General features: G+C 35.1%; 1 protein-coding gene and 1 long non-coding RNA gene across 2 annotated transcripts; one reads left to right on the top strand and one right to left on the bottom strand.

Moving 5' to 3' along the window:
* Positions 1-3: 3 nt before the first annotated feature.
* Positions 4-1,305, top strand: LOC125226165. The gene is made up of 2 exons (XR_007177051.1): positions 4-782; positions 1,161-1,305. It is a non-coding gene; the product is annotated as an uncharacterized LOC125226165 (long non-coding RNA).
* A 142-nt stretch (positions 1,306-1,447) lies between these two features.
* Positions 1,448-2,346, bottom strand: LOC125226630 (protein FAM32A). The gene is made up of 2 exons (XM_048130665.1): positions 1,982-2,346; positions 1,448-1,588 (listed from the first exon to the last, which is right to left on the bottom strand). The coding sequence occupies exons 1-2, from the start codon at positions 2,189-2,191 to the stop codon at positions 1,466-1,468; spliced, it is 333 nt and encodes a 110-aa protein (XP_047986622.1). The 5' UTR covers positions 2,192-2,346; the 3' UTR covers positions 1,448-1,465.
* Positions 2,347-15,747: the final 13,401 nt, after the last annotated feature.

Here is a 15,747-nt window from a genome sequence, read left to right as displayed (position 1 = left end):
ATAGTAAACAGTGCAGTTGCGTGCTTTTAATGTAGATATATATAAGGTAAAGTGAATCTCATTTTTTATTATTTACAATTGTATCACTATTACCAGTAAATGACTAAATAGAAAGTATATGCAGTTGTATGTGCCTTAATTAGGAAGTAACACAATACTTGTAGTAAACAAAATATACCTAAGTAGTCATTTTGTGTTTTGATATTTTTAGGCTTAATTGTATTGACTAGAATTGATAATTATCCGTCCTAATAAGTGATTTTGTGCCTTGTTTTGAATCTGTCTCTGTAAGTTTATGTAAAAATGATAATGATATATTTTAAGCATTAACATTCTTTTATCCGTCCAAAATAAAAGATCAATATATAAATTTATGTATGTATACAAATTTTATTTTTAAGTAAGTAATTAGTCCGAAATTTATACAGGTTTTCTGTTCAATTTTTATGAAATGATCCTGTACACAATAAAAATTATAATACATAAATTGGTTAAGTGTTTTATTTGTAATGGATGTTTTTTTATGAAGCAAACAAGCAGACAGATTGCCTGTTGCTGCGACCATGGACATCTGAAGCACTAGATAAGTTGGGAGTGTGTTACAGCCTTTAAGATGGGAGTGCACTCTCTTCTTGACTGTTTGAAGGTGGTATTGGTCCAGAATCACCACAGACGACGGTTCATATTGGTACAGCCAAGGTTTTAAATATAGATGTGGACAAAGTGCCAAAATATGAATCCTCATCCTTAATGTATAAGCCTAATAATTTTGTTACCTTCAGGTATTAGGTAATCACTAAAAACACGCAGATTTATAATAATAAACAGACATTTGTACATAAGATTTATTAATAATCTTACTGACCTATATAACTTCGTATAGACAGATAAAGTCTAAGAAAAAAACGTACCCCAAAACCATACAGAGTAAGGTACGGTGAGCTAGATGGCGATACACCTTTGGGGTACGCACGGCTAGATGGCGCTAATATTAATATTTGACATTTTAAAACATATCAAGCTAAGAATATGAGCCAAATTGTCAAAACTGAGGTTCAAAAGTTTTAAGCTTATGTCGAGAGATGGCAGTCTATGCACTGTGATTACACATTTTACTTTGACAGTAACTCTCTTTAATACTCGATCCTCTTTGCCTTCAGGTTAGTAGATCCCACTCAGTATCTAAAGATTTATAATAATAAACAGACATTTGTACATTACATTTATTAATTATCTTACTGACCAAGTTATTACATAAAACAAATTAGCACTCAAAGTTGAGAGACTCACAGGTTGTACTTAATGCGGATGTGTAAAACAAAAAAAGGTAGACTGCATTACTTAGACGCATAACTTATGTTTAACCAAGATACTGATTTTAAATAGATACTCATGTATTTTTTTCATCCAGTGGTTTCATCAATTATAGTTAATGAACACAAACAAGTTGAACACCTGAATAATTTTACTTTGTCCAAGATACTTTAGGTATGTCAAAGTGCTCTGTAAGACTGTCCAGATGTTGATTGAACTTTTCTACTCGTTGCTTGTGAGTCATCTCTGCCTTTTGTAGTATTCTCTGCTTTTTCTAAAAAGGAAAAATATTTTATAGTTAACATTTATTCAAAATCAAACTTTATGCGAGTTAATACTGGGAAAATGTTTAGTGACACAAATATAAATACGTCTTTTAAAAATTTATTACCAACAGACACAGACAGATCTGAAAGTAGGTAGATTAATATTACTTGATTTTATCTTTACCAGGTGGGCAACCACCTATACCAAAACTGTAGTTTTATAAAAGGGGACAATTGAAGTATTTCAGAATGAGTAGTCAGCAAGGAAAGAGATACAATGTATTGCTTCCTCCGCAATCCCTGACTACTCTTACAAAATCTAAAACGAAAACCTCGTTAAATAAACTGATTTCTCTATCATTCTACGTAATGTAATAAGCGTAACTAGATGGTATGCATACCATTTTGTCCTGCATCTTTTGGAAGGCGATTTCGGCTTTGGTTCGTTTGTCTGTGTTGGCCTGCTGCTTTATCTGTTCTTTGACCTCCTCTTCGATAATTTTGTCAGTATCTTTATTTGCCTTCTTCTTCTTTTTCTTTTTTATACCAGAGTCAGTCTTTATTTTGAGTTTGGATTTGTTTACGCAGGCATACTCGTCTTCTTCTCCCATGATTATTATTTATAGTGTAGCGTACGGTTCAAATACTTTTTTTATTGTTATTATGAGCGTAGACTTAATAGAAATCCTACAGCCACACATCAATCTCAGTAAAGTAAATGCACAATAAAATTGCTTGACTCTCACTCTCTGACGTATTTATTTTTACGAAGCTGTCATTTGTCATTGTATTGTCAATGTCATCATACACGTCTTTAGTCTGTGGTTTTGGCTATGGGTTGTGTTTAGGAAGTGAGCTACTCGCAAAAAGTTATCCATTACAAACATTATTTATGTTGAAAAAGTTTTGATTAATTGTAATAATTACGGATACGACTGGGCCTTGCAAAGGTTCTTCAATACGTGAGAGTGGGAAAAAGATATCTTAGGAGTAATCAATTTCCATTCCGTTCCTATAAAGCAGACAGGAATTTATTTAACGGGCATTTAATAAAATGTTCTATGGCGGTGACCGTTGATATCGATGTATGGTCTGTGTCAAGCCCCCCTAATAAAAATTCGTGTAAAATGCATATACTCATCCTTGACTTCCTTATGACTTAGATAATGTATTGAAAAAGGATGGATATATGCTAGTTATTTCTCTTTTTGGTAGGTGGTCCCTGGTTTTGTGTTAGCTAGGGATGTTACTTTGTCGATTCAATTATCGATAAAATATGCACTTACTTACGTTCTCACCTTAAACATAATATAAACGTTATATATATAAAAGTAACGAAAACATACAATATTGATATAAACATTTCATTTGGATTATTATGTGGCTTTTTGGCTATGAAAGTCATATATTCATACATTCTTGCCTTCTTGGCTAACCGTACCTACTGATTGCAAATAAATGGTTTGTTTATGTACTTACCTACATAAACGGTCACTTCTCTTCTCTTACCAAGTCCTAATATTACATTATCATACCTATATCTCTGATCATAGGTCTGTATGCCTCCCTTTTTCTGTAACGTGAATAAAAAGGACGGCATGTTGTCTATGACTATATTTCTATGATAGTGTAATATCGGCCTAAATAGTTTGTAAAAAATAGAAGATGGGAGATACGAGTATAAAACAAATAAATACATTCTTCTCTTCTCCTTACGCAAAGACCTAAGTAATTTAATTCGTGTAGCATCCCTGTATTAATTTCTAGTCCACCACTCAAGAATCTACTTATACTTACCTCAATAATATTTTCTCTATCAAATAGAAAATAAAACAAAACGGCAGTGTACGAGGGGTGATCCAAAAGTAATGATAACTGAATACTTTTTGCATCGGATTAAAATAAATAGGTATGCCGTTACTGTCCACAAAGACTCCTTAGTAAATAAAAAAAAATAAAAATAAAAAATATGTATCTGTCAGAGAGTTGCATTTGTTTTTTCACGAGCAGTCGGAACAATATCGCAAAAATGGAGAAAACTGAGGTGAGAGCGGTTATTAAATACTTCTGTTTGAAAAAAATGTGTACTAAAGATATATACGCTGAATTAGTGGGAACACTGGGGAGTCCGCTCCGCCGTATTCTACAGTGGCACGCTGGTCAAAGGAGTTTAACTTGGGAAGAACATCCACTCAAGATGAACACCGCGAAGGCCGTCCATCTGTCGCCCTTACTGGAGAAAACGTAAAAAAAATTAATGATCTCGTTTTAACAGATAGAAGGATGACTATCAGGCATCTAGTTGAGCTCACAGGCATCTCGTATGGCAGCATTCAAAGAATCTTAACTGATGAATTACATATGAAAAAAGTCTCCGCTCGTTGGGTGCCTAGAATGTTAACGGCTGAACAAAAGAAAATACGTTGTGAGATTTCGAAGTCTAATCTTGAAAAATTTCAAACTGATCCCGAAACATTTTTGCGTCGGTTTGTAACCATGGACGAGTCTTGGATCCATCATTTCGATCCTGAGACCAAACAGCAATCCATGACCTGGAAGCGAGCGTCGTCCCCTACACCGAAGAAATTCAAGGTAGCAAGCTCCGCTGGTAAGGTCATGGCTTCAGTGTTTTGGGATGCTGAGGGAGTCATAATGATCGAATACCTGGAAAAGGGAACCACTATTACGGGCTCCTACTACGCTGACCAAATACGCAGATTGAGAGAGGCAATCAAAGAAAAGCGGCGGGGTAAACTTCGAGCTGGCATCCTGTTTCACCAGGACAACGCACCGCCCCACAAGGCCGGTGTTGCGATGGCTGCCATCCGTGATTCAGGGTTCGAATTGCTGGAACACCCCATATTCGCCAGACCTAGCCCCCAGCGACTTTTATCTCTTTCCACGGCTGAAGGAAGATCTTAGAGGCAACAAATTTTTGAATGATGGCGAGGTAATGGCCGCTGTGGAGGCATTTTTGGAGGGTCAAGAAAAAGATTTTTTTTTTAAAGGAATTCGTAGTCTGGAGAAACGATGGTCCAAGTGTGTAGACTTGGAAGGAGATTACGTAGAAAAATAAATTATTTTATTAAACATTTTATGTGTCTTTCATACTGATTATCATTACTTTTGGATCACCCCTCGTAGGTACCAAAATTTATTATTTCAATAGTTTCACCTATTTTTAGTTTCTTTTTAATAATGTTTGAGAATTTCTGGAAAACTAAAAAATACTATGGCTCCCCACAGACAGTCTTAAAAATTCATAATCTTAAAAAAAACTTGTATGCAATCTGACAGTTCAGATCTGTCAGTGTCTTGTCAGTGTCAGTTTGAACTGTCAGATTGCATACAAGTTTTTTTTAAGATTATGAATTTTTAAGACTGTCTGTGGGGAGCCTATAAGTTTAATTCACTAGAAATGTTACATTACCATTTACCCAGTCTGTGATACCTGATCATCATTAATCATTTTTATGTCCTTTTCAATGCAAAAATGTCAATAGAGTTAATGTCGGGACGTCGATAAAAATGACACATCACTAGTACAAAAACATAACCTAAAAACAGTTTGGAGAAACTTCAGAACAGAATTTAACATGGTAGTAGTTATTATATAAACTATGAAAAGATCGTATTTTATGCTTTGTTTAGATCCTACAAATAATAATATCAATAACTGACCGAAATTCCCTAATGAAACACAGCAGGTTCTTGGGAGTTTTCTTTTCTCCATGTACGTGAATTACAGTCCTTAATTCAATCACACAAGCCATAATCACTTTCTGGATCTCAGCAAAGCCTTTGATTTTGTCGACCATTCAATACTCACAAAAAAACTAGAAACGTACGGAATAAGAGGCAAAGCACTTGAATGGATAGAAAGTTATTTAAGGGGAAGAACGCAATACACGGTAATTGAAAAAATGGTTAGGAAGAATACAAATACACTCATAAAGGAAAAATTCAAGTCCGATGTAATGACCAACAAAACTGGTGTACCTCAGGGAAGCATTCTCGGACCACTGCTATTCTTAATTGCAATTAATGATTTTCCAAAGGCCATAAAACAAGAATGCATTATTTTCGCTGACGACACTACTCTTATTATAAAAAGCGACAGCGGAAATTACACAACTCTTGAGTCAATAGCCAATAATACATTAAAAGACGCGATTCAATGGTTTGAAATAAATAATTTAAAAATCAATATAACAAAAACCCAAGCTATGAATTTCTGTTCCTACAACTCAAACCCATCACCTTTACAAATTAAATATGATAATTTAATAATTGAGATGGTCGATACGGTTAAGTTTCTGGGTTTTAATATCGACACTCATTTAAATTGGAAAGCCCATGTAGATCAGATTTGCAAAAAGCTAGACAGATTTATCTTCGCGCTCAAAAAACTTAGGCAAACGGTGTCCACCGATGCGGCCCTGATAGCATATCATGGTTACGTCTCCTCAGTTTTAAACTACGGATTATTGTTATGGGGAAATTCTGTGGACTCTGAACGAGCATTCATTATTCAGAAGCGATGTATTAGGGCATTAGATAACGCGTGGTTTTTAGAAAGTTGTAGACCTTTATTTAAGAAACTCAATATTCTTCCACTTCCGTGCCTCTATATCAGAGATGCATGTCTCCACGTTAGGAATAACCCCAGCCATTTTGTTAATCGTAGCGATTTTAGCACAAGACATACAAGGGCACAATACCAAAACCTTTTACATCAACCTTCCTGCCAAACAGCCATTTACAAAAAAAACTGCTACAACATGTGTATAGTCATTTATAACAGCCTGCCCGATCACTTAAAATTAGAAGATAATAATTTATTTAAAACTAGATTATCGAAATGGTTACTGGACAATTGTTTTTATAGCGTTAAGGAATATTTGACTCGTGAAGCTTAATTGTAATTGTTAATAATTCAGATTTACTACTTTTAATTTATTATTTATTGCAAACCTTTGACATTTAAAATCATTATAGTTTATTTAGAAATTTAGAACTTGCAGGACACCTAATTAATTTGTAATTTGTTTATTCAATGTGCATGAGATAAATTATTTAATATTAAAATGTTAAAAATTTGCACGCCTGCATGCAGGTTGAATATGCATGGAAAACTTAGCCATAAGACCTACCTTGTTACCATATTCAAGCAAATAAAGATATTTCATTTCATTTCATTTCATTTCATTTCATTTCATTTCATATTTCATTTCATTTCACACAAGGAACTTGAACACATCACAAATAAGAATTTAGCAGGATCATCAACTATCCATCAGGAATAAACACAATTAAATTAAAAATCGGCCAGACGACCGCCGAGATATTTGATCTAATATAATACGATTATGTACAATTGTCAAAGGTAGACACCTGGGGAGACATCTGGGGGCCTGCTCCATTTCAGCTTCTTGGCCTTCTTTTTGGTGGAGTTTTGGGAGTAAAGGAACCGCGAGCATCGCACCTTGAACTTCGTGTTTCCGGTCTTCTTCTTCGGAAATCTAAGAAATATATAAAGTTGAATTTGTAAAATAGCTAAATAACAAGAGAATCATAACAAAGAACAATAATCATTGATGGCGTTTTTAAGGTATGAATATTGATAGGTTATTAAGCTTCCTACCGTTATTTGAAGCCTATTTTATTATATTTAAACTATAGGCTTCAAATAAGGTACTTCGCTTAATATGCGTTTTATTGTAAGGTAAAACGCTGCTATTAAGCTTCCTACCGTTATTTGAAGCCTATTTTATTATATTTGAGAGAGCAATCCTGTTAACAGATGACGTAGCGGTTCACATATTAGCTGACAGTAGTCGCCATTATCCCCACCACCAGTTTTACCCTTCCAGTTTTATCCCCTCACCACCGGGCGGTGGCGCCTACGGGCGCCGTTTGCCTCACGGATGTATAACTAAAGCATGGAAGCCATGCTAAAATAAGAGCTCGGTGACATGTATCTTACTCACACCACACTATTACCATTTTTGTATGAGCGAATGAGACAATATTCCACAACTTCTTTCGTTTTCTCGAAGGTTGTCCCTAAATGCTGATGTCAAAACGGACCTGGGGTCCATTTATTATACGGCAAAATTAAATATACGTTTGTCATTTCACACTCGGTCTCCATCTTTGACAACTGTACATAGTCGTATTATATTGGTTCGAGTTTTTAGCGCGACTTCAATGGTCGTCTTGACGATATTTATTTATTTTGTGAGGATTTCTGATAGATCGTGGCAAAAATAGCTCAGTGTATATTTGTGATAGTTCTAAGTTTCATTTCTGACTATGGCTTGTGTGATCAAGTGTTGCAAATCACATTCAGGAAGAAAAGAAAACACGCAAGAGGTTATATCATTTCATCGGTAAGTTTCTTGAGTTTTTGATAATATTTATTGATACGACCTGGCAGAAATATAAATGTACATATTAGTAGTTTATACAATTCAAATCTTATTCAATTCTGTATAGATTTTTGCATATTTTTTAGAAGTTTTCTCAAACTCGGAAAGGTTATGTTTTTTAGCATAGTGATGTGATGTGTTTTATCGACCTTGCAATAATAACCTATCAATATTCATACCTTAAAAACGCCATCAATGATTATTGTTCTTTGTTATGATTCTCTTGTTATTTAGCTATTTTACAAATTCAACTTTATATATTTCTTAGATTTCCGAAGAAGAAGACCGGAAACACGAAGTTCAAGGTGCGATGCTCGCGGTTCCTTTACTCCCAAAACTCCACCAAAAAGAAGGCCAAGAAGCTGAAATGGAGCAGGCCCCCAGATGTCTCCCCAGGTGTCTTTGACAATTGTACATAATCGTATTATATTAGATCAAATATCTCGGCGGTCGTCTGGCCGATTTTTAATTTAATTGTGTTTATTCCTGATGGATAGTTGATGATCCTGCTAAATTCTTATTTGTAATGTGTTCAAGTTCCTTGTGTGATTATGGCTTATGTGATTGAATTAAGGACTGTAATTCACGTACATGGAGAAAAGAAAACTCCCAAGAACCTGCTGTGTTTCATTAGTGAATTTCGGTCAGTTATTGATATTATTATTTGTAGGATCTAAACAAAGCATAAAATACGATCTTTTCATAGTTTATATAATAACTACTACCATGTTAAATTCTGTTCTGAAGTTTCTCCAAACTGTTTTTAGGTTATGTTTTTGTACTAGTGATGTGTCATTTTTATCGACGTCCCGACATTAACTCTATTGACATTCTTGCATTGAAAAGGACATAAAAATGATTAATGATGATCAGGTATCACAGACTGGGTAAATGGTAATGTAACATTTCTAGTGAATTAAACTTATAGTATTTTTTAGTTTTCCAGAAATTCTCAAACATTATTAAAAAGAAACTAAAAATAGGTGAAACTATTGAAATAATAAATTTTGGTACCTACACTGCCGTTTTGTTTTATTTTCTATTTGATAGAGAAAATATTATTGAGGTAAGTATAAGTAGATTCTTGAGTGGTGGACTAGAAATTAATACAGGGATGCTACACGAATTAAATTACTTGGTCTTTGCGTTAGGAGAAGAGAAGAATGTATTTATTTGTTTTATACTCGTATCTCCCATCTTCTATTTTTTACAAACTATTTAGGCCGATATTACACTATCATAGAAATATAGTCATAGACAACATGCCGTCCTTTTTATTCACGTTACAGAAAAAGGGAGGCATACAGACCTATGATCAGAGATATAGGTATGATAATGTAATATTAGGACTTGGTAAGAGAAGAGAAGTGACCGTTTATGTAGGTAAGTACATAAACAAACCATTTATTTGCAATCAGTAGGTACGGTTAGCCAAGAAGGCAAGAATGTATGAATATATGACTTTCATAGCCAAAAAGCCACATAATAATGCAAATGAAATGTTTATATTAATATTGTATGTTTTCGTTACTTTTATATATTTAACGTTTATATTATGTTTAAGGTGAGAACGTAAGTAAGTGCATATTTTATCGATAATTGAATCGACAAAGTAACATCCCTAGCTAACACAAAACCAGGGACCACCTACCAAAAAGAGAAATAACTAGCATATATCCATCCTTTTTCAATACATTATCTAAGTCATAAGGAAGTCAAGGATGAGTATATGCATTTTACACGAATTTTTATTATGGCCGCTGTACACACATGGCCAACAGTTCCACCAACCCCCTTGGCCATGTGTGTAGAGGGCTACTTGGCCGTAAGTTGGCAGTTGGCGCTTGCGCTTGCCGGCCAACCGATTCGTGTCGGTTTTTTGTCCACACATCAAAGGATCTTTGGCGCCAATGGCCAACTGCGTTTACACGTTGGCGCTTCATTCAGTTGGTCGTCAGCCGTCAGAGAGGACAGTAGTGATATATTTACGAAAATAATAAGTTTATCTATGCCAATAATAGTGTAGATTTTAGGAAATAAAATAACCTTGCAAATGTTTAATGTATTTCCTAAAAAAGATAAATGTTCTTATCAGAATATTCAAAAAATTGTTAATATTGCAAATAATTTAATTTTACTACGGGGTTATTATTTTTTAATATTTTTTTTCTGACAACGTCTATGACCAAGAATTTCCTAGATTTTTTCATTCCACGTCCATCTTTCATGAAGAGCCAATGCCAAGTGATTGGTTCGCCAATGTGTAAACAGCGGCTCTTATCTTGGCCAAGGGGTTTCACAAAGGGCTGGTGGAACCGTTGGCCATGTGTGTACAGGGGCCATTAGGGGGGCTTGGTTTGCCTCATTGGCGTTCTGTTCTTCGGAGCGTACGGTTCACTACAAAAAATTCTTAGAATTTCTGAGATTCTTAGAATTTTTTGTAAATAAAAAATATGTAATATTTTACAAAATATTTCATATTTTAACGGTTTTACCGTTCGATTATAAATAATAAAACGTGACGGACATTCCTTGTCCGTCGCAATATTTTTAGATAAGCTGACATTTCGAGCGCAGCGAAGGCGTCGCGGTAAGTAAGCGACGAGCATTTGTTTTACTTTATTTACAGGGAATCGGTTCGCCATAAGCACGGATCAGGTCATTGAGAATTGAGACAGTTTAAATAAGACCACGATTTCATAAATTGTTCGTTAGTTATAAAAAAGAAAGGCGCATCTTTGTCGTCATAATTTATAAGTTGTTAAATGGTCGCGGTCTCATTCCTGAATGAGCATATTTTGCAGAAATGTCTGTTTGATGCAAAGTTTACGTTCTTAACGGTTGCTAAGTAATTAAACTTTTTGCACAAGCCTGCGCAAGGATAAAGTGCATCCTATTAGGATACTTGATTACTATTTTGTGAGGGACGCTTAAATTTTTATGACCTGATATTTTCCGTGCATATCCCCAGTATTATTATTATTACTATGCAGGCTATGGCGTGTAACAGTGATTGCTTTCAAAATTTTGATAGTCTCGCAAGAAGCTAAGATGCAATTCATTAACGATTAAGTAGATAAAACCTAGGACACGTTTAAAACCTTGTTGTATCAACTTGTAAAGGTTCTAGTGTCATATTGGATTCCCTATTGGGGTCCGGTCTATTATGCTATTTTCTTCATTCTTAATTAAAGAGTGCCTACTATTGATGCATCGTTCTAAGTGTAAGCGTTGAATAAAATTCCGGTACTAATAATAATAATAGACTTACTGGAAGTTTGCTACTCTAGCTAAAGTAAAAGATTTTGAGTGAAACCCCCGTATGTGATATAAAATTGTAATGTGATATACATGCTTTTCTATGTCTAAAAAATGGCTATTTCACCCTATGTCTATAGTGTGAGGTCTCAGATTTACCAGAATAACCATTATTATTTAAAGTAGGTACCTACTCTGTTGTAAATTACCACATACAGGAGAGTCACTATTGATCTTTTGCTTCTATCCAAATAGGATTTATAAATAAATAGTAAGTAGCTGTCTGCTGATTTAAGTACACAAGTTGTTGTGCAATAAATTTATTATTATTCTGCTGCGCAAGCAGATGTGTTGACTATGCAGTATTTGTATCAGCTCATATCCTAGATTTGGCGTTACAAAGAAAAGACCCGAAATTTGTTTTTTATTCGAATACCTACTCTAATAATTTCCGCTTGCGCAAGGCGTAAAGAGACATCATTATAATAACATTGTTGCTTGGGATATCCATTGAGACCATTTGCGAGGCTGGGCAAATGTTAGCGGGAAATCCGTGTAAATAGGAAAGTTTCCGCCAAGCCTATGTATCTAATCTTAATTACTCGTACTAGTCGTACTTCCGTCTGCGCAAGACGTGTAAGTATTTCTACTTACCCAACAAATAACAAGCCTGCGCAAGGCCTTTGTTTGTTATTTTTTGTTATTTGACTGCTACACTAGCAGACGAAATAAAAGAAAACTATCTATCTAGTGTAATGAATTACCAATAATATAGCAAGCCCGTCCTGGCCTGCGCAATGTAGCGTGATCATAGAACTTGCCTTTTTATAAAATTTTATCTGCCATTCCATAATATTCATAATTTGCCTGCGTAAGGCGTGTGAATATTATGAATATATTGTGAATATTCAGCCAACGAAACATAATCTCTGAAGAGATTTTGGCCGTCACGGCTATAGCCTCCGCAGGGCGTGTTAAACTTACAACTCAGCTCTCTGCTAGAACTATCAGGAACCGGATATTCTTAAATTAATGTAAACAGCATTCTTAAACTGTTTGTGCAGGGTTTAAGTAGGTAAGCAAGATATGATAAAACATATGTATTAGCCTGTTACATATCGCTAAACAAGTGCTTTGATAATGCAAGTAGTATTTGCTTCGGCAGTACATATACTTAAATTGGAATGACAGAATATTAGCATAGCCCCTGCGTATAGGGAAGACCCGCAAAGTGGTTAATTAAGCGTCTGGCCATATTACAATAACATAAATATATGCTTCCGCAAAGCAACCACAAGTCATATACTGTGTATTATTGCGTATCGGGCTACTACCACGAAAACGCATGCTATTAAGTAAATATACATTTCAAATACAAATCATCATATTCATGAAATATCTAACCTAACCTAACCTATTCAGCCGCCAGCGACTAGCTAAGCGAACTTACCGGTCAATGGCTCCTTTCAACCACATATGTATTGCCGGCTCCGCTAGCAGCGTGAAGCTCGCACTAGCGCTGAAACCAGCACCAGGGGCGGCTCACTCCGCATTTCTTCCATACATTCCGGCGGCCGCGAGTTCGCGGCTCATAAAGTTTGACGACCTTGTCGCTGCGCAATAGAACTCAATGTCGTATGCAGTCCATTGACAGGTTGTTGACAGTGAGCCTTCTGTACTTGTACTTTTATATATTCTGTGCCAGCACCAAATCAATGACTTTGAATACAAGTCACGTGGAACGGGATGAGCCTAGTTCCTCATTAAATAAAGGTTGGATTAGTGGGTGTAATCTTCGTAATCCAGCTTGCCTGGTAAAAGTGATAAATAACCAAATTGTTCCTATATCTAAGATTGTGGTAATCTATACTGGAACTGAGTAATTGGCTTGCAAAAACCTGACAATTTGTGTTGACTATCAAATTCACGTCATCAAAGACTCAGATCTTTAACCCTTTATTAATTTCCTATGAGTTAGACACTGCACTTCCTTCTGTGGACATAATAATATATAAGGTTGTACCCCGCTGTATGTGAATATAACGTTGGAATTCTTTAACCTTCCACGTATAATATATATAAGAACAATTTGGATGTTTACCGTATGTAAATACCTATGACCCACATAGGGTATGATATGATCAGAGATGAATAAAATTTATCTGTACGGTACCTGTCCGAACGACAATAAGCCATGCTATACAAGGCTTTTAAATCAAATGATTGATATCGATTCCAAATCAAGAACCTTCTAGATTTCCTAGACAACTTGTCTAACATCCCACAGAAACCCGCTCTCTGGGTAAGAAGGAGGCCAAAGTACTTTTCGAGAAAAGGGATGCCCCGTAATCCTAAATGTGACGTTAGAAGAATGTACATACAACATGTACCTCTTCATTAGCTTGAATCTGCTCCTAACGCTAAAAGACGGCTCTTTAAGATTTTTAGTATCAAACACTGATTATTCTGGGAGCTTCATTCAGGCAAATAACCGCGAAGGTTATTGCTGCAAGAATATTACCAATGTTCAACAAGAACTGATCGCCGAATCTGCCTACATTCTTCCCTTGTTTTTGACAAAAATAAGTTATGATGATTATTTAGTGTCTTGCTTGGCTACTCGTCTAAAATACATAAAATGTACTAATATTAGAGCTATGCGCCTGTGACATAACTAATTTATGGGGCCAAATCAATGCTAAAATCTATTTTGGAACTATTTTTAGTCCAAGTTATTTATTTATCTTACCATAATGGGTATCCAGCAGATATAGTTGGTACTTATATATTACAATGATAAGTGAAAACCAGTGTTTTTCTAGCTATACTACAACTTATTAGCAAAGGTAGTGCTGCTTACCATATCAACCCAACTAATTGCAAATACGTATATGTACAACAAAATGAAACCACTTATAGGGTGGTACATATTAAAAATGGACTGAAACGAAAATCTTATAAATTAAAAGATAATTTATTGCCTAAATAGCTGCGCTCTGTATACTACTATTATTCACCTTTAGGTGGGCACATGAAATTCGTCTTTTGTTCGTATATGCCAACTTAAATCGGCCTGGAAATACAATGCATGTACATACTGTGACATCACGCAATGATCACCTTTGTTCAAATTTGTACGTACACACTTGACATTGTTTAGCCATTATATGCTAACAACAAAGTAAGGAAATATTGTAGTCGATTTTATATATCTTCAAGGGAGATCCCGTTGTTTTTGTAAAATGTTGTATAAGTGCACTTGATTCCTCATAAAGACTATAAGAACTTTCAAATAAATATTAATACAAAGGAATAAGCCATGAAGATAATTTTGTGTCTGTAACGTAACCTAAACAGTATTATGCCTTAGTTATACTGAGATCTATAGATCTAACATATATGCTTTGCTGTGGTAAAGACAAATAGCATTGTGGCTTGTAATGCCTCAACAAGATTTCACTTTCTTTTTGCGAAGTAGATCGATGCATAATGATAAAGGATCCTGAAATTAATAGAAACAGACAATACCGAAAATTATGATTTGATGGGTGAAATGAAATAAAAATATGAACTCGCTTTTAGAAATAAGATTTAATCTTATAACTTGATTCACACTGATTTATTAAAAATACAGTATTCACAAAAATAGTAACATGTATCACTGCAGATTCCACTTAGTTGGTTGAATTGAAATGATTCACCCACACACGCAGATTATTAAGTGCACTAGTTGTTTCCACCAGTTTCACTAATGATGAGGAATTAATCACATTGGCGTTATGCTGGCCACCAGGCGGTCACAGACAGGTCTCAAATATAATAAAATAGGCTTCAAATAACGGTAGGAAGCTTAATAGCAGCGTTTTACCTTACAATAAAACGCATATTAAGCGAAGTACCTTATTTGAAGCCTATAGTTTTTAGGCCGCCAGTGGCTAAAGTACTCCGTTGCAATACACCACTTTACTTTTATTACACCCATGGAGGGTAGGTTTAACTCACTAATGTATTTTATCACCTTCACCATTCAGGTTGCAAAATCCAACACCTATACACTCCAATGTATACTGATATGTCCCTGTTTTTATTTAAAATGTACATAATTAAAATAATTATTGCAACCTTTTTAGTAAATTGTACACTTATTGCAACTTTGTTTTGGTTATAATTTGAGAACCAATGAGGCAAACGGCGCCCGTAGGCGCCACCGCCCGGTGGTGAGGGGATAAAACTGGAAGGGTAAAACTGGTGGTGGGGATAATGGCGACTACTGTCAGCTAATATGTGAACCGCTACGTCATCTGTTAACAGGATTGCTCTCTCAAATATAATAAAATAGGCTTCAAATAACGGTAGGAAGCTTAATAGCAGCGTTTTACCTTACAATAAAACGCATATTAAGCGAAGTACCTTATTTGAAGCCTATAGTTTAAATATAATAAAATAGGCTTCAAATAAGGTACTTCGCTTAATATGCG

Source organism: Leguminivora glycinivorella, chromosome 5 (assembly GCF_023078275.1).
Source record: "Leguminivora glycinivorella isolate SPB_JAAS2020 chromosome 5, LegGlyc_1.1, whole genome shotgun sequence".
Taxonomy (NCBI): Eukaryota; Metazoa; Arthropoda; class Insecta; order Lepidoptera; family Tortricidae; genus Leguminivora; species Leguminivora glycinivorella.
The sequence above is the reverse complement of the archived record's forward strand: the minus strand, read 5'-3'. Positions and strand labels throughout refer to the sequence as shown.